The following is a 20217-nucleotide window of genomic DNA, read 5'->3' on the forward strand; positions in this document are numbered from 1 at the left end:
CCAGTGTGCATTGCGTGCTCAGAAGTCTTTCATGCTTGAATTACTATCACAGACAGATTTCAAATATACAATTCTGTGGTCATTCTTATTTTCCCAAAATGCTCTTGCTTGTAAGCAAATCACCAGGAAAACAACATATGTACTATTTGTTCCCCTTCCCCTTACTCATAGGTGATTTCTTTCCAGAATGAGGGAGATTTACACAATGATTATTTTTCTAATATACTGAATGCGAGTGATTGGTTTACAAAGCCTAGAAAAATAACTCGCAATATGCAGACTGGATGGAAACCATGCCATCTAAGACCACGCTGAGTGACCCAAAGTATATGTTTGCAGGGTGTCATGGTTTATTGCTTGTTTCAGGCCGGGCCCAGTGTAGGCCTTCCCATCACCATTTGGGCCAGGCCCAACATTCACGCTGTGCTTATTTCTAGAGCCCACTCCTTGATTTCACCTCCCACTTGAGGCACTAGACGCAGGTCTCAGAAGTGTCACAACAGATTGCAAGACTTTTGGTAAATCATAATCGGGAGATGGACAAGGCCCAAAACAGAAGAACACATGTCTCCTTCACCTTGGTTTGGTAAAGCACATAGTCTCATTCTCTATTTTTCTTCTATCGTTGGGAACATCCTGATTCCTGAGTCCACACCAGGCATTCTTCTTGGTTTCCCAACCAAGGAACTTGGTACGCTCTCCAGTGACTTATCTCACGGGTTTTACCCCTCCCTGGGATCTTAGGTCTCATACGCAGCCTAGGGATTTGGTGTCACAGCCCACCTTGGGGTCTGGTGTCTCTTACCACATCCTGGGGTCTGGTTTCTCTCAACTTGTCTCGGCCTCTGCTTTTTCGGACCCCACCTTGGGATTTCCCTTCTCTTGCCCCAGCTTCGGGTTTCATCTCTCTTTCTCGAAGTCCACTTTGGGGTTTCGTTTCTCTTAACCCGTCTTTGGTTCTTGGGCCTTTCTGCTAACATTGTAATTGTCCTGGAGTGACCGCGTACCTTCCGTCTCCATACAGTGCTCCTCCAGGCTGGGCTTTCAATAAGCCAACGCATCTTTTCTCCTTGGGCTGTTTACTGGCATTCCACGTCTTACGGAGCTGGTTCTCCCTTCCCAACCCTCTTCCGGTGGAGCTTTGACATTTCCTTGTTACGCCCCTGCTCACCTATTATGCACTCTCCACTGGTTGGGGTTCTTGTGAACCTGGCATCTCCGGTTGGTGTCAGGGTTGCCGAACATTCTGTGAGCTTGACTGCACTTCGTTATGCCACGCCGGGCATGCGCTGGCTTCTCTTTACCACACCTCCCAGGAGGAGGTCTCTCCAACTCTGCAGGCTCCTCTCCTCCTTGTGTAGCAATGCTGATTAAATCTTTATCTTCCACACTACTAGGGGGTGGGTCTACACCCGCTCTCTCTTCGGGGGTGTGGACAGTGCCATACCAGGCATTACTTTAGGACGTGGTAAGTCATTACACCGTTTAACACCAACAGATCTATCAATTCCTTGAGACAAAGGGGGATAACACATATCCCTGCTTAGGTATTGTCTGTACTCTAAGAGGGGGTCAACCCCAGTGCAATCCCACTTGCCCTGTCTACTAGGCCGTGTTATGTTTAGCAGGCTCACCTCCCTATTCCCAAATGGGTGGATCCTACTTGGGGATAGGGGACAAATCCCCAGGGTTCATCGCGGATACCATTCTCCCTTTGGCAATTATACATCTTAAAAAAGTTTCATAAGAGGCAGGTGGACTGCCAAAAAACACATTTTGAAACTTAGGTAAAAAGCTATTTTTATCTCTCCTTTTCTTTTTTTTAACTCTTTGTCATTTTAAATGTACAAACTTAGTTTAGTTATGAAGAGACAGATATACCTTACATCAATCAGTTACATTTCCTGTTCCTCAAAGATATAAACAAATTTAAAACCGTACCATGGAGGTATGTTACAAAATCATCAACTATAAATAACCCATAACAGAATTACAATGTATACATAAAGATCAATGATAAACTAGACAATACACACACAACATAAATAAACGATACAACACCACTCAATTCACATTTGTTTCCCTATTAGTTCACATCGTTCTAAACCACCCATTCGCCCCAATTTATCCAATGGTCTCTCCTTTTCAACAGCAATCAATTCTCATTTATGTGTCAAGAAAATAAGTTCTGTTTATTGACATGCTCTTTGTTCTTATTTCTAGAAATACGGTCAGGAACAGCAGAAAAGGTGAGTGATGTATTACACCATGTGTATTTCTGAGTCACACGTTGGTTTTTCAGTTTGAGAACATTCCCTTTAATTATTCTAAAATAACTGTTCTTCATTATTTGATACTTACCTACCGGAGGTAAAAACAGTACCTATCAAGTTGCCCTTTGCAGGCACCCGCCAAAGTTAAATGTCAAAGAATCCTGGTCTTTAGACTAGTACTATCCTATCCCCCAACTTTGACTCCTCAGATGTTTTAGACTACTACTCCCATACTTTCTAGCCAGCATAGTCAGCTGCGAGGGATTGTGGGAGCTGTAGTGCAAAACATCTAGAGATCCTCAGGTTTCACATCCACTAGGAGGACATGCTGATCACTAAAGGTCCGACTACTAGGGTTATACCGGAAGTTTTTATTTGATTAAATATTTAGGTGTGTAGAAAGAACCCACCATTTGCCTTAAATTACTTCAGAAGTACGTTGAGACACATAAACTCTAACGAAATAAAAAAAAAAGAAGACATTTAAAATCTAACATACAGACAATGGCAACAGAGTAAGTTCTGTGCAGCTAGGCAGTAAGTAAGGCCGTGCACTGAGGTCACGTGCTCTGATGCGCTGCCAAAAAACACTGATCACCAGGGCCAGCTAATCTCCCTATCCACTGCAGGACCTAGTGACCCCCTTTAGTCTCTAGCTTTGCCCTACTGTCCCCCAACACAGGCTGGCCTTTGTGAATCGCTGGCTGTTAGGCATCTTTTCTTTGCTGCCCATTATTAAATGCTAAAAATCTCAATTTCTCGAACTGCGCTTTACTAAGCTGGGTCCAATTGATTCCGGGCACAGTTCCTTCACCTCTGGCTCACTTCATTGATCGTTGATATTACCAAATGCAAACAAATCAATTGTTTAAAGGAGAGTTCCGGGACTTTTTTTTTATTGTCCCTACGGTTCGGCCATGTGTTTTTAAGCATAACTCGGTAGATCGTAGAAAACTTTCCTATGGACCTTACCCGACTTTTCGTCCATTAACGCACTCGAAATCAGCCGCCATTTTCTGATAATCCTATCATTTCCCCCCATCGCCCTGGCTCACCTGCTTTTGCGGCACTAAATCAAATCCCCCGCCCCTGAAACAGACTTTATCAAAACATTCATATTCCCCGCCTCTATCCGTGACGTGACTGTGCTGCGTAGGCAAACGCGCCCAGGCGTCTTCTACGCGACTCCACACAGAACCCGGAAATCAACACAGATCAGCTCACAACACAGCGCGCCACAATTCGGAATATGAAACTGTACTTTTAAATCAAACTGCAAGATTGTAAATTTGGTAAAGTAAATTTATTTGACATCAAATGTTTAGAGAATATTCAGCGATTTTCATTTTTATTTGCTCACGTTCCAAAAAGTTCGTTTTGAGGCACGCGATGTTCCTTTGCTGTACACAGGGTCTTAGATCATCTCACAATACAGCGCCACAATTCGGAATATGAAACTGTGGTTTAAAAGCAAACTGCAAGATTGTACATTTGGCAAAGTACATTTATTGGACATCAAATTTTTAGAGAATATTCAGCGATTTGCATTTTTCTTTGCTCTCGATCCAAAATAGTTCGTCTTGAGGCAAGCGATGTTCGTGTGCAGTACACAGGGTGTTGGTTTACGATAAAATAAGCTCTTCGGTCGCACTGATAATCGCATGGCTGTTCCAACAACGAGGCACTAGGCCACCACAACGGTCTGTATGTTGCATCTAGCCGTTAGTACCGCGTAAGGGCATACTTGTACTTGGCGATCGTCCCACAAAATGGTCAGGGTGCTAACGTTGTTCACGCGGAGAAGCAATTGGCAATTATAGAAGCCATCCGCCGGTGTCTGGTACTCGTGACACAGACAATAATGGATGAAGTACCTGTTTGAAAAACATAAAAAATGAAATTAGTCTCACCATCAGATCTTTATTAAAATTATTCATTTTATATATTAGGTCGGGAAATTATTTCATAGCTAGGACAGTGCAACCGGGTGTTATACGTCAAGGGGTGGCTGTAGGATACTGAGACAGTCCCCCAGTGCAGGGGTTGACAGGGAGTGCAGGTGGAGAGTGGAAGGGCCCAGGACCGAGATCGCAGACAGTGGACCAGTTGTAGCAGGGGAGAGGGAGAGAGAAAGTAGAAGCAAAGAGGAAGGTTTTGAGGTGCTTCCGTAAAAGGAGACGGTTCTAGTGCGCGGTAAGCTACTGTATAGTAATTAAATTGCGGTATAAACTCATCTAAAGAGTTACTTACATTATATTTGCATTTTCCATTGTGTCTGTGTGTAGGGCAGCCCCGAAATACCACTCCTTCTATGCCGACGTTATTTCTTCTAATGAACGAACATGAAATGGCTTTCGTTTCTGAAATTATATTCATTATCGTTTCTTACGTGGTCCCGCCTGTCAAGGTCAAATAACAATAGAACCTTATACTGAGTCGTGGGCCATTCTGGCACCCGAGAAAAAATCAAAGCAGCTGACCTTCACTTTGAACGAGCGCACATTCCTAGTTAGCTACATTCAGTGTAAGGCCATCTCACAGGACTTGAAATTTACACTCCATCTTTGCATTTTGTCTGCGTGCTTTGCAGCCCCACAGAACCATAAATACGGAGACATTCTATATTTTTTGAAAAATGATTTATATTACTGTTTGGTTTAATTTAATGCGCAAATGAACAAGGTTGGATAGATACACATATTCAATGGGCCTGCGACATGAGGAGACTCGAGAGAACAGACAATCAAATTACAATCATTTAAACCGTGATGTGTATTTCTCAATGAGCTCTTCTTTAGGTGGACATGGAACAGAGGCAATGTTGGGTGGCAATGCAGTTGTCCCCTGCACAGGTTCGTTCACAACTCCATTTATGTGCCTATCTAGGACGTCAACAATAAGTCTCTCAATAAACTCATATTGCATATCCTCAAACACTGGTTTGATCACCCATTGTTTACTTCTTTTAGTGAAGGCCTTATTGTAGCGAAGCGTCCCTAAAGTTCCGGTCGTCCTACTTTGTTGACGGCCAACATTATGGTTATGTGTCAAGACCGCTAGAAGAGTCCGATTTATCATGCCCTCCATGCCAAAATGCAATCGTTTTGGCCTGTACTTTAGGCACATATTGTGGAACACCTCCAAATCTCCTGTGTGGCAGAATTCCGTGAGTCCCCTCAAAGCTTTTGTTATAGTTTTATCAAATACAATCTTTTCAATGGCTTTGTGAGTGGGTGATGAAGGAATCAACCACTTCTTCTTCCGTGCCTCCTCTGTGGACAAATGGCCATGTTCACAATTGTGGAAATGTTGGTTCGTGTTCCATCGGTGAACGTTTGTACAGTGTGGCATTACTGACCGCCATTTTTCCAGTAGAATTTCCAACGACCCTCCACATGTTTTTGAGCTCCACCAAAGATGGTTGCTGATTGACTTGGACCACTGTGAAATACCTTGCATATCTTTTTTTTTACCTGCAGCCGACAATTTTTTATTGATTGTTTTTGCAAGATGCCAAACGTCAAATTGGTGATTTATATTTTTGTACTGTTCTCTCATTGTCTTGGCAATTGAAACGTGTCTGTCCGTGGCTATCTGGTCGATCACCATTCCCCGCGATTGTAGTTCTTGCAATGATGTTACAAAGCCAACTTTCTCCATGGCCACTGAAGATGTACTTTGTGACACATGCACGACCACCGAACTCACAATTTTCTTACTTTCCATGTCCTGAAAGTGGTAGGTGCAGTACTTGGCTGAAAATCCTGGGCTGTCGCACTGTCCATCACCGGCTAGCCTGAACCGTTTGCCCGCGAATGTACTATCAATAGACATTTTTTCCATTCTCCAAGCTTCGCTAATGGCTGGAAATAGATAATCGGTTTGGTATTTGTAGAACTGAGTTTTGGCAATGAAATGGATTCCCACAAACTGAAAGAAAGACTCTAATTTTTTAAAACTTGAACCACTAAAAAGTGCAGCCGCTGCACAAAGTAGATTGCCTGCTGGCAGTTGTCCCAGCATAGGTTGTGCAGACCATGAGAAAGGATGATATTTTGTACAGGTGGCATGTATTTTAAGGTTAGTGCCTCGAATTGCACGAGTCACATTAATCAATGGCTCCCCACATACTTCCCCACCAACCGAATGCCCACATTTCATCCGAATAATAATATCAATCAAACAACTATCGAATACAATGAATTTGGCCTCTTTCCTTATACTGTCACTCTGCATCCCAGCTGGTTCGGCCTGAAACGTTGAGGACATGTTACTCACATGAAAGGTAGAATCTCTGATATCATCTTCCGCTATGTTCAGTGATATTGATGGTGTTTCATTGTCGTCCACTTCATTCTCTTCCATTGCAACATCTGTTCCTTCTCCGGCGATGGGTGAATAAAACAATTTCTTCAACTTTCTCGCGGTCTTAGTTTTCGCGGGTGTGGATTCTGTGAATTGATCTCCGACTGCATCCGAACTACCAGGAGGACATCCACTATCAATGGCTGGTGGTGGTATAGCTCCGTTGTCAATCACTTCATATTCTTCCCATTGGCACGATGCATCTCCAGTCTCAAGTCCCTGCCAAAAGGTTTGACAAGCAACATCTCTCGTTCGCTTCACTGTCTGTGTAGATCTAGTTCGTACACCCACTCGCAACTAGAGGACAGATTGGAAAAGGGATGTTCAGTTTAAACACAACTTACAGTATTGAACTATTAACAGTGAAAAACAACATAATATAGTGACCAGGACACTAACCTTCTTTTGCTTTCTTTTCTTTGAAACTTTCTTTCCTCGAACTTCAACATCCGGACGCTGTTGCTCCGACTCGTGTGTGCATGTCTCCACTTCCTCTTGCGCTGCAACGACTATATTTTCCTGATAAGCACATCCATCACGCACTGACGCTCCATCGACTCCCTGAAACATAGAACTTTCATTAGTATGTATAATAATATCGAAAACACAAAATGTACTTGGGGACCAATACCCACGTACATCTCAATAGCAAAACACGAATGGACGCTTTGTGTAGAACTTTCAAACGACAATTATTCACGCATTGTTGATCTAGTTAGATGGAACTGTCAACATCCATACCTCGGGCTCCTCATAGACTTCCATTGATGATATTATTGAAGATGATGCTTCAGTGACTCCCTGAAACACAGTAATTGCATTAGTATGGTTTTCTATTTTGATAAAAAGAACAGAAACTTTGTGCAGGCGTGAATGGCTCATCTAAATAGACCTGCACAAACGATCAGTTGTCTAAAATAAATAATGGATATGTAAATATGATTCGATTTGCTCGATCGTTGGAAGTGTCACCACCCAGAGATCTGCATCAACTACTAGGGGTGATGTTCTTGTAGAAGAAGCTCCGTCATCTCCCTGAAACATAGTACTTGCGTTAATAAAGAAGGAAGTATAGCGGATGTAATCACGTCATATGATTTCGCTTGATCGAACTGTCAGTATCCATACCTCGAAATGCATAAGAACATCAAGGGACGATGTAACTGCGGTGCACACTTCTGCAAGCTGTTGCGCCGACCCGTAACTGCACGCTCCCCCTTCTTCTTGGACTAATGCTCCATCGACTCCCTGAAACATAGGACTTTCATTAGTAATGAACACAATATTGAAAAAAGAAGACACATAGGAGGGCGACGACAGAAGGACATATCAATGGCTAAAAACGAAAGAAACATTGTGTGTAACAATCACGCTACAAGAATGCAAGATCTGATGATCTCCATCGATGGAACTGTCCTGAAACGTACCTCGAGCATCTGAGTGACATCAACGGTAGTCGTCAATACGTTGGACTCCTCAGCATCTCCCTGAAAGACAGTACTTGCATTATTTTGGATAACAATAATTATAACTGAAAACAAAGACTAGAGGACGAGTACAAGGGTGTACCATTAGGTAAAATAATTACACGATAAATTAAAACTATTGATTTACATGCCTAAAACAAGTCAGTGGCAGAATAGCCAAGTAAGATTACCCGATAGGTGCTTGAAGTGGTTGATGACTGCAATAACGACACGGATGGAGAATCTTCCGCCTTCATATTGAGTGGATACATAAATGGGGAAATTATTGTTAGCTAATGCTACACACTACCGCAAGGCCGAGAGATAAATACATAAACTTGACTCACCAGTGGAGGGATTTGGACGAATAGAGTGGGAATAGCGGTTGCGAGCAATTTTCGCCTCGCTCGCGGTGTGTTCTTCTTTATTAGCAATGATGTGGAGTACATGTCTGAGCTAAAGTGCCTGCTGCAGATGCGGTATCGATCACCCCTCTTGTCCGCAAAGACTTCTAGGACTCTACTTTCAAGCTCAGACGGTGGATATCCGCAATATCGGACCCATTCTCTTATCTGATCTATTGTCTTAGGGAAAACATGCATTATAATACCTTCAGATTTATTATGGGTCTTTGAAGGGCAACCGCCAATGGAACAGGCAGGCATTGTGGACAGTTCTGAAAAGTAAAGATCAACAATTCTCTATGAATACCAATGTGTTAAAAAATTAAATGACACATAAAAGGTTCAACGCAAGGTTCGTTTTGGTTCTTGGAACTATACACGTTATTCACATGCGGATAAGTATTTGAATAACTTTAAAAAAATTGAAAAATAATTTGACTAAACTCAGAACATGTGACTAGTTACTTGCATGTACTGTCTTGAACGAAAAGAAATTGCACGCAAAATGATTATGGTACATGGCCTTACCTTGACGAACAAACAGTTAGATGCAGGGATCAGAGTAGTTTCTTGTCGTAGAACAGGGAGCAGTTCACAGGTTGCAAACTGACGAGTTTCCTCGAAGTGGTCACGGAAGTTCACAGAGACGAAGAGCAGATAATCAGCACCTTCACGGGTTGACTAGCAAAGCGCAAAGTAGTTCTCATTAGAAATATGAAGTGGGTTATAAAGAATTCGAAACAGGGGTGTGTTCGTGAATGAATGACGTGTATATGTCGTGGCATTATGCGGTTTGCAGGGGGCCGTCCAGCGTGAGGGGGGATGCTTGGCAGGAGACACGGGGTCTGGAGGTAGACATGGGAACAACAACCCATGCTCTATAGACCACTTTGAAGTGTACATGGTCTTTGGCACCTCTTGGCCTTTATCGCTCCCTGACAGCTCCACTTGCCAGCACAAGTACCCCGGTGCGAACTGCCTTTGATAGGGCGGGGGGGTGGATTGGGGCGGTGGTCGTGCAGACAAGACACAGGAAGACTCGTGAATGGAGACACACTTATGTGGATTGCAGGGGGCCGTCCAGCGTGAGGGGGGATGCTTGGCAGGAGACACGGGGTCTGGAGGTAGACATGGGAACAACAACCCATGCTCTATGGACCACTTTGAAGTGTACATGGTCTTTGGCACCTCTTGGCCTTTATCGCCCCCTGACAGCTCCACTTGCCAGCGCAAGTACCCCGGTGCGAACTGCCTTTGATAGGGCGGGGGGGTGGATTGGGGCAGTGGTCGTGCAGACAAGACTCGTTTGCCGCAGGGCCTCACCAAGGAGAGGCCATCTAACTGCTTGTAAGAGGCAGGCTGCAGGATCTAGTACATGGAAGGCAGGGGGGTGAGTTTATAAATACCTCACCCTCCCAGGAGAATATATGGGTGCAGTTCACCCTGGAGACCCTAAATGCCTAGGCAGTTAGTCAGCAGCAGGCTGGCCTGTGGTGGCAAGGCGGCACGGGCCAGAGGGCGTCATCTCTGTACCCGGTGCCCAAAAGGATGATTTATTATGATCAACCATATTGATTATTTACCTATAACCATGTTTTGTATCAATAAAATCCAACGGCCTTTTATTGCCAACGCTTGAACAAAGTGGTGTGGTAAGTATTTTTGGGGGAGGAGGCAAGGCCGGGAGGCTTGATGCCAACCCGCAAAATAACATATGTATGTCTGCTGCATATGGGTTCAACGGTTATGTGGATTGAAGGTGGGCGGCCAGCGTGAGGGAGGATGCTGGCCGGAGACATGTGGTGTGACAAGACAAGGCACAGGAAGACTATTCAATGGAGACACACTAGATTCATTTAAAAAATCCAAACAACCATTGTTCAAATATATGTTGGGTTTTATTTTAGATCTTAATTTCAATTGAACATAAATAATAAACATTACACATTGTAAAGTTCCGGTTGCAGCACATCCAGGGAAAATCCGCGGTATTGTCCACTGTCGCTGGGGAAATGTTGTCTAATGGCAAGTACCGCACAGGCAGGTATTACTCTCCGAACGCGGTGTCCGAGCCTCCCGTGAAGCCACCAAGTGAAGCAACGATAGGCCACCAGCCTGTACCACCTGTGAAAATGAAAGATGCAAACTGTATTAAAATGACAAAACTTTCTTATCACTGTCGATTCAGGTAAAAAATGTCATTCTGCTTTGAAAAAAATTCTATCTAGAAAATGCACAATATGGAACCAGTTTACATGCATTCGAATGACATGTAGATGTAATTTTATATGTGGGAGACGACCATGACATAGTAGTGGCATCACTGACATCAAAACCAGAGTATACTTACTCGTTACTCGGATTACGCGGACGAACAGTGCCGCGAAGTTCATGCATAAGCACCATCATCATCCTCAACACGGTCCGTGAGAGGCAGGCTTCCCTGAACTCTGGCAGCTCGGTGATGCATTGCGGACTTGGCTCGCCTTCTGAAATGTAGGCCAAGCACCCGGAATTTTCACGGCAGCAGCAGTTCTCCTCCTCAGTTGGCATTAGCTCGCACCGATTGCACGTGCACCAGGTGGAGACGCCGTCCATGCGACATGGTCCAGGCTCTTCATCCGTTGACTGGTCCTCCCAACTGCCGTCCGAATCCCCATCGTTTTCGCGTGCTTGCCTTTCCAGTAGTTCTTCCTCGGTGTACTCGGGCTCGTACATATACGGCATTATTGTAGCCATTGTGTGGTAAAGAAAGTAAAATAATTTACAGAGATGGTACAGGTGTTCACAAGGCCTAGAAGCGGCGAAGGTAGCTGACCAGAGCACAGAAACGAGTCACAGAATACTCAAAGTAACACAGAGAGAGGAATGGAATCGAAAATCTGCTGCTGTGTGTTGTGAAACGGTGTGTTTATACTTATTGAGGAAAGAGGCGTCCTGCCATTTCCATGGCGACACTTCATTAGCTGAGGCGCAGCGATTGTTGACACGAAACGTGCTTTGGCGTTGGGAAATGGGCGGTACGCGTCTGCTGATGTCAGGCTCAGGGGCGGGGGATTTGATTTAGTGCCGCAAAAGCAGGTGAGCCAGGGCGATGGGGGGAAATGATAGGATTATCATAAAATGGCGGCTGATTTCGAGTGCGTTAATGGACGAAAAGTCGGGTAAGGTCCATAGGAAAGTTTTCTACGATCTACCGAGTTATGCTTAAAAACACATGGCCGAACCGTAGGGACAATAAAAAAAAAGTCCCGGAACTCTCCTTTAAGGTTTTTGTCCACACTTAGCTTAGATGAGCAATCGAGTGACCAGCTGGCAAGCCCCATGCTCACTCTTCCAAGACTACATAGTGAGCAGGGACTAGAGTCTCACAGCTTTTGCGTTTATGGTGTTATAAAGGTTTTATAAGAAATTAATTGTTATTGCTTACTATTTATGTTGTAATGTATATTACTTTTCCAAGCATTTTATATTTCCGTCTATCTTATTTTAAATATTTGTATACAAATCTTTCTCATAAAGTATATTTATCCTCCATTTTGAGTACCGCCTTAAAACTTTAAATCAGAAAGTGACATCAAATCTGTTCTGTCTGTTGAAGTATGAAACTGATCTATTTTCCAGGCATTAATGTGGAGCCCATATTTCAAAACACCTCAGCAGGTGAGCCCAAACTGAACAGAAATGACCACTAGATCTATGTTATGTTATGAAAAGACCATGCCAATTGTACTAGTGTTAAATTATTCACAAGCAGGTGTTCAAGAGATCTTACTTGAGATGGATGCAACAAAGGGGTAGTTTCAAAATATATTGGATAACTGGAAAATACACAAGTTAGGCCATGTAGGCTCACATATGTGGAACGGTACCTGGCACGCATGTGTTGGATTTTCAAACTGTGAACCCTGCTGGAGCTGTACATAGCAAATGCACGCGGACGGTACAGGTAGAGTGCGGGCATAGCAAAGGTTGGTTGGTTGGGCAAGGAGAAGCTCCAGAAGGGGGGGAAGGCAGAAGTAGGTTTTTGAGATTTGGGAAATGTGAGAAAATAACATTTTGGGATTACATTTCCCAAAGGACTAGTACTGTCATGCGGCAATTACTCGTAATGCAATTGCTGTGACCCTGGGCGCAAAGTATGTCAATGGGCCTCATTACACGGACGGCGGTAAGGGTTAACGGTCACCGTTAATGGTACCGGTGACCGTTAACCCTTACCGCCTGATTACGAGGTCCCTTTGCGGGTTGGAGACTTTAACGCCTGCTTTTTGCAGGCGTTAAAAACCAACCCGCAAAGGGACCAGGGAGCTAAATACGGTACCGCAATTTGCGGTGCCGTAATTAGCACCTTCCCCATTCCCATTATGCCCTATGGGGCAAACATGGAAATGGGGAAGGGCAATGGGGGAAGGGGGAATTACCGCCCCACCAACCTTGGAATAGGGCGGTAATTCCCCTTTCCTCCAAGGCGGTGCCGGTATTTTACCGGCATGGACCAAGGTGCTAATAGCACCTTGGTCCACCGCCGTCCGTGTAATGAGGCCCAATGACTTTTTGAACGAGGTTTCTAGTGAGGTTTGACAATATTCTTATTCAGTTTTCACCAAGTGCATGCTTTTGTAAATTAAGTTGAGTTTTCTTGGAATTCCCGCGTGAAGTTCCAGTACTGATGTTCTAGGGAAGATGTGATGTTTTATTGTAATTGTGGTATTAGCTCGTATGCTTGTTTGAACATTTGAAATTGTCGATGGGTTTGGAGAAACCTGCAAGCACTCGTTATTGATCCTGAATGGCCCGTGGACTTCGTGTAAAGGCAGTGACCAAACCCAGAGGTCAACCATTTTTAAAACTACATTCACATTTTTGAACAATGAGACTATTGTCAAATCACACTAGACTGGGATGATGTAGGGATCAAATACTATTGGACTAGAATGCATGTAAGATGTCGAATGTATTGAATTCAATCACGCTTCTTACATCATGTACTAAGATTGAAGTATACATCGCTTTCATTGATTATGAATTTCCCTGAGGAAGATCATTTTGAGTGAAAAACGTGTAGGCTGAAATCTTTGCAAAAATGTTGGCCCTTTTTTTCGCAGTATTCTGCATGAAGAGACTTTCCTTTTGAGACTTTTCAATGTTCATTTTAATTTCATAAAATATATTTAGAAATTGCTTATGAAATCAGCATTATGAAATCAGCATTAGGCCAAAATCTAATGGGCCTCATTGCAAGGTTGGCAGTAACCCGCCGGTGCCACTGGCAGGTTGCAGCCAACCCTGTAACACCGTTTCCACCGCCTGAGATCCCGGTGCCACCGGGACATTACAAGGCCCGGTGGCCCTGGATCTCAGGCAGCGGAAATCCTAAATCCCCATTTCAAACTGTGACTGCCGGGGCCGATGCCCCCGGCAGGTCAGACCCTGCCGGGTGCAGAGGCCCTAGTAGGCACAGTTGTAGTCTGCCGGTCTGCAGTAGGTGTAGGTACGTTGCTACTGGCACCCTTAATTCCAGACTGGCAGACTTGTAATGAGGCCCATTAATGTCTTTTTTATCAAGTTGTCATCAAAAGAAGGATCAATCTAAATTAATATTATGTCGAGCGTAAGGCAAAGCAGGTTACAACAATTCCAATACCAATTCCAGTAGTCTGTGCTAGGTGACGTGTAAGTGTCATTTTGTAACAACTTGCAGCCAATCAATGCAATGTTTATACCTGCTAGTGCTGGGCCATAACCCCCATTTTGCCCCCCCCTTTCTGTATACACAGAATCAATGTTACTGTGAGCATGTGCATTTTCAAAAATACTTTCACTATACACTATTAATGTACTCTCCAGGAGACGAGCATTGACAAAGTCAAGTGTTTGTGTTCAAGTGAACTACTTTAGATGTGCAAGCAGGGAGATTGGGGAGCAGCCTGCAGAGCTGAAGGGACAGGGCCACGCTCCACTGACTACACCCACCTCCTAGCTTCCTTTCTAGTCCCAGCAGTTTTCAATGTGCCCCATTTAACATATCTATAACAATATCCTCGATTCACCCTTTCTGGTGTTAAAGTCCCCCCAGGAGCCAAGTCTATGTAGCTTTACTAAGATACACCAAAGAGCATTCAATCTCAACATATGAGCCAAACCTATGTAGCCTAAGGCACCTGCAGACTTTCTCCCTCGCCAATGCATTCCTTCTCTCTGCACGCTGTACTAACATCTAATATAACACAATGGACCAGCAGATTGAGGATGACACAATTCACTAATTCTGTTCCTATTTCTACATATACATTTATTTCATCAATACAAAAATATATACATATGCTTTTACACTATTATTCTGAAATACATTTCAGTACCATTAAAAGAATTCCTAAACAATTTATGGACAATTTTTCCGACTCATAATCAATTCTCTTGTCATTCATTCATACACACACTCTCATATACACATCAACTCTAGACTTTCTTGTACTGGTGAGACCTCATATTTAACCATCTTTAACACAACCCCTTTTTATCATAGTATTCAAGCCCTTTCTCTAATACAGGTGTCAGTGACTGTCCGTTTATGTTATGAACAGTGTTCTGGGTTTACACTGGTTTCGGTCATTAATACTGGACTCTACCAATCACACCCATCTGTTGCTTAGACCTTCATCAGGATGTGAAGGGAAGATCTGATTGTCTCTTGCTTCTAATAGTCTGGAGTGAGCCACAGCATCTCCATGTATGATTGACGGAGGTTATGCAGATGCTAATGTGGTCACAGATTCTTCAAACCAAGGGAATCCAAGAAGTGTGTGACCAGTAGTTGACTGATCCATAGAAGAAATATAATGGGATCTGTATTTGGTTCCCTATTCAATACTTGGAAAATCATACAAAACAGTTTACGTTTTGCAACCTATGAGAAAAAACTAAACGTTTATATCAGTGTATGCATCCCATTAAGGAGGACTGGCGTTAAAAGGGCATTTAAAGTCTGTAGAGCAAATGTTCACCTGATTTCATCAAACAAAGCATTTGGTCTGGCAATGTAGGACCTGATCATTCACACATCTAAACACTTGGTCATGCCATTAGGGTTTAAAAAATTAGGGTTTAAAATACCAAGTTTAATTAGTTTATAAAGGTGTTTATTTTTTTTTACCGTGCGTTTATTTGTGTGCCATATTTTGAACACATTGCCCTTGCATGCACCAAGAGGTAAACGAGGAGGAAGATGGAATGTATGAATGGTCATTATATCGCATGCACCTAGCTAGGAAAAAGCAGAAAACTGTGAAGTATTAACAGAGTAACAACGCCTCGTGGCAGTCTCCTATGAGGACAGGTGCCATACGCATGTTCAGTCGCTTTTAGGTCCCTGCCCTCCAAGAAACATTCACTGGAACAAAGAGTCTTCAGTTCTTTCCTGACAGTTGTACTGATGTTCTGTTCAATGAAGCTCCACAGTCTCCACTGCATGACAGCACAAAGCCCTTTTCCTTGTCTTCTCCAGGAAAGAGACCAACAATGATAATGGGACAGTCAGTAACTAGGGAAACGGATGTCCATGAATTGACCGAACACGAAATGTCGGAAGGAGAAAAAAACAAAAGTTATTTGAACGTTGTTAGGAAAGATTTCGTAATTGTAGGTAATTTTCCTTCCATGTGGCAACCCCTAAACTTTTTGCTGTTGTTTTTCACCTTGTTCTTGACTTTGCCAGAGAAGTGCAGCCTTCTGCCGCACTCCTCTGGGCTTTCGCTCCTTTCTTACGGGGAAACTGACATGCCCTTAAGACAGTCAGTACCGGGGAACGCTGTTTCCCGTAGTTTCTTTTATCATGTTGCGGCTTTCGTGCAACATGACCCAAGAGGGCACTGTAAGCTAAGTTACAGCTCTCTTGGGTCTCTAGCCTTCTACAGGCCCTAGATCCTCGTTTAGGATTGTATCTGATCGGTGCAAGTGATTCAGGGACGGGAATGGTGGCAGCAATCGTTTCTTGTGTTTTGAGCTCCTTTTGGCATTCTAAGCGCGTTTTCCGCGCTTAACCCAAAATGGTGGCCTGGCTCCCAAAATGGCCAGACCACGAGGCTCCTTTGTCCTGTCCGCTGACCGTCTTGCTCCCTTCACCTTCCCCAGGTCGAGCCGACCCGGGGCCTTCCTTATTTGGGCATGTACTTTCCCGCGAAACACGGATGCTTTCGCGGGCTTCTACATGTCTTGTGTGTGCCTCCAGGATGTGGGCTGGGATGTCTGGTCCCAATACACATCCTGGGTGCCAGAGAGTCTAGGGTGGTGTGAATGCCTGGGACCACCGTGGTCCGTGATTGGTCCACAAATGGTGTGTATGTTGATGAGCGGATCTCCCATTGGGTCCCCTCCGTTTTGGCGCGAAGGGAACCGTGGATAAGATGGGGCTGGAAACACCACTACCATGTCGATCTCCTGAGTTCTCACGAACGAAGGAATACAGGAGCCAAGTATCCTGCAACCAAGAGGCTGGACCGAGGAATCGCTGGTGACCCGCTGAAGGACTTCTCCTCTGCACTGCTGTCGCCTTGTGAAACCCTTTTTACCTTTGATCGAACCAGAAGGCCTGTACTGGTACTTCGACCCTTGGAATAGCGGGAACAGCTATTCTCGGCATCTTCACCATCACCTGCCAGTAAGCCTTCGGAAGCGTCTCTGGGCCATCCAGCTGACTGACCAGCTTACACGGGAGTCTTGCTCTGTAACCGCCGCCAGGTTGTGTAGTATTTCGAGTCCTCGTCACTCTCACACGCTTCGTACACTTGGCGTTCCCAGGTCTGAAGTGAGTAGTGTACATTTGGCTCAGATACACACGGCCGCTCCGTTGCCCTGCTGTGGTAACAAACTGTGCGGGTTTCTTCGATTGGGACGTCTTTTACTCAGCACGACGACGAGACATTCCCTGCTCTTCTGAACCTGCCAGCGACTGAAACGGATGCGGAGAAGCCTGGGTCTGCTTGCATCGGGGACCGGTGAGTAGCATAGCTAGGAACTGGTCGCCCTCCTGCAGGAGCCCATAGCTTTTCCCCGCTGTGTCAAAACAGCGCCCTTTTCCGTACTCGCGCTCTGCTTCTGCCCACAGTGGAGGCTTCGCTTGAGTCGCGGAACTTGTTCCTCTTCTTTTGTGCACTAAACTGAACTGCCTGACTTCCTTCGAAGAGACTCCCCTTTTGCACGTTGGTACCAGCGTGTGCAGGTACTTTTGAGCACAAGGCTCCACTCTTCGCAGGGCTCGGACTTCCTTCTAGTTAGGTGCCTCTGAAGGCGAACTGGGTCTAAGCATTATTTCGCACTGCCTGTTTTCCTTCCCTTTTAGGTGGACTACACATTTCGTGCATCTAACGCTTGAGACTTGTTGTATTTGTATATATATTGTATTGGTATGGTATGTGTTGGTTTACTATCGTTATATTGTGATTTTCTCGCTACGGTCATTGTTTTAAAGGCCTTGGAATAAATGTGTATATATTTTTAACATAACAACTGTTTGGAGTAGTTTGTAAGTGTTCTTGCTTTGTGTGCTCATTGCGGGCTTTCAGTCACCCTCAACCCTCTTGAGACCTAGTCTTGACCGCCGCGATCGCTACCTTGATTGGTCTGGCTCGTCCAGAGGTTACCCTGTTCCAAGTAATTAGGTTGGCCTTCTGAACTTCTGCGCCACCAGGACAGAGTTCAGAAATCCATCTTAACAAACGTAAATAACTTTCGGGTTGCTCTCCCGCAGACATTTCCAACAGGCTGCTCCCCCCCGACTGCCTTACTTACCTTAGGGCGGCACACTTAGCTGTGTGCCGCTGCCTCTGCAATCCCCCTGCAACGTCGGTTCCCTTCACTTACGGCGGCTTAGGGTCCTTTTTTTTGTTTTTAAAAAAACTGTATTATGTGGGTCGCTGGGGACACCTCTGTAACCCCTGATGCGATTACAGTGAACAAGGATGCAGGAAACACCCCTGCACCCCCCCCCCGCTCTCCTGGTTCATGTACTCGCACCAAATGGGAGATGTTTGCGAGATTTTCGGCTGTATGTAATTTTCGTACGGCCGAAATTCGAACATATCGAAATACCAGGGAAACTGCGTTACCTGTGACAATGATGTAGTTTTAGAACGTTTTGTTTCTAAGCACTGCTCCTTTATGTCGCTAATGAGTGCTGTATTGATGACAAAGTGTGGTTTTAGTTCCTTTGTGAACATAAATTGGCCTTATTGTGTTCTCACTATGGGTTTGGATTGTTACTTGCCACTGGAATCGATGCTCCCAAGGTCCTCTCCCAGAAGTAATTCCGGTTGACTTTCGCCATCTGCTGGTAAGGTAAAGGTAGGTCTGTATTGTGGTCTCAGTTTAACTTGACATCTTCACCTACTTTTTCATTGTTCTGTTAAATGTTTCATAAACCAAGTTAAAGGCGGTGTCAAGCACTATGCTTTTTATGTTGCGTTATGAAACATTCATGCAGCACCCATCGCGACTGTGGTGGTCTTACGGCGCCTGAACCTTGTCCGAGAGGTAGCGTATTGTGACCTCGCCAGGATTTCGCAAGACCTTGGCCTGTGGATAGTAAAGAGGCGGGTTGGGGGTGGAATGGAGATAGGAAAGGTGAGGCTACTCAGCAGACAGACATATACAGAAGGGCAAACACGTGGGATGAGGGGGGAGGTAATATGGCTGTGGTGGTGCAGAGGCATGTTTCTTAACTGTGATTATTTATCGATAAGCATGAGATGAAATCTAGGAATGTGAAGATCAGTTTAAAACAAAGGCTTCACTGTACTGGTAATAATCAGACCAGACGATGCATGGTGCTAGATGTAGTTGGCGTGTGGTTGCGTGATGGATTGTGATGTGCTCAAGCGGGTCCTGCTAGTATGGAGGCTTTCTCCTGAATAGTTTGTAAGAACCACTCTGGGGTAGTGTCTGGGGTAGAACTGGTGTTGCCGAGCCAGCTGACAGATGTCAGCACCAAGAGTTGGACGTGCATAGATGAATGTGTAGGGAAAATGAAAGGGAGGGGGGAGAGGATAAACAATCAACCTGAGTCCAATAGCCTTAAGGTGCTTAGCTGTGAGCTAGGCATACTTCATCGTAACACTTATGGTAACTAGTCTGCTTGGTCCATGGTTTGATTGCTTACTCATATGGAGCATGGTCTCTGAATATGCCAGGGAAAACTAATGGCTTCCACTGAGAACCCTCATTGCTGTCATAAAACACATGCTCATATTGCTGTCATGGTGGGACATGCAGCGCCCAAGGGGAACTAGAACATCTGCTGACATTCCTAAGTTGACAGCTAGGCAAAAGCCCTGAAAATTATTAGAATCACCCAGAAGTAGTGCACATAATGCTAAAATGGAGCCCGGTGGGAAAGTCAAGAACCTAACATGCCTCTTTCATTAATTGCCTTTGCAAGGGCCACTCCAGGTGGCGCCCAACCAATTGTTAAGACATACTAATGAACTTCTGGGCTTAAATCACCAAAAGCGTCAGTGTGTGAAAGCAAAGCCACAGAACACATTCATGAAAGCCGTGCCGCTGCGGTGGTCTCATGCTATGTATGAATGGGTTCTAAATTCTAAAGAGGTCAACATCACTTTACCAGCTCTCAAAGTAGGCAGACGTCTGATTTAAATTAGCCTGTTAAATAGGCCAATGGGGCTCTCTTTTGGGTTCACTTGCTCTCCCTGG

At 44.6% G+C, this 20217-nt stretch overlaps 1 protein-coding gene across 3 annotated transcripts in view; it reads left to right on the forward strand.

Moving 5' to 3' along the window:
• Positions 1-20217, forward strand: part of LAT2 (linker for activation of T cells family member 2) — a 320642-nt gene that overhangs the window by 194145 nt on the left and 106280 nt on the right. For 2 of the 3 annotated variants that reach the window (XM_069614737.1, XM_069614738.1), the window contains exons 6-7: positions 2224-2249; positions 12133-12171. In XM_069614737.1, the coding sequence (XP_069470838.1) occupies positions 2224-2249; positions 12133-12171 (65 nt within the window). The remainder of the gene's footprint in view (positions 1-2223; positions 2250-12132; positions 12172-20217) is intronic. The other variant, XM_069614739.1, reaches the window with a different exon arrangement.

The sequence above is a fragment of the Ambystoma mexicanum genome, chromosome 9 (genome assembly GCF_040938575.1).
Source record: "Ambystoma mexicanum isolate Mex_15411 chromosome 9, UKY_AmexF1_1, whole genome shotgun sequence".
Classification (NCBI taxonomy): domain Eukaryota; kingdom Metazoa; phylum Chordata; class Amphibia; order Caudata; family Ambystomatidae; genus Ambystoma; species Ambystoma mexicanum.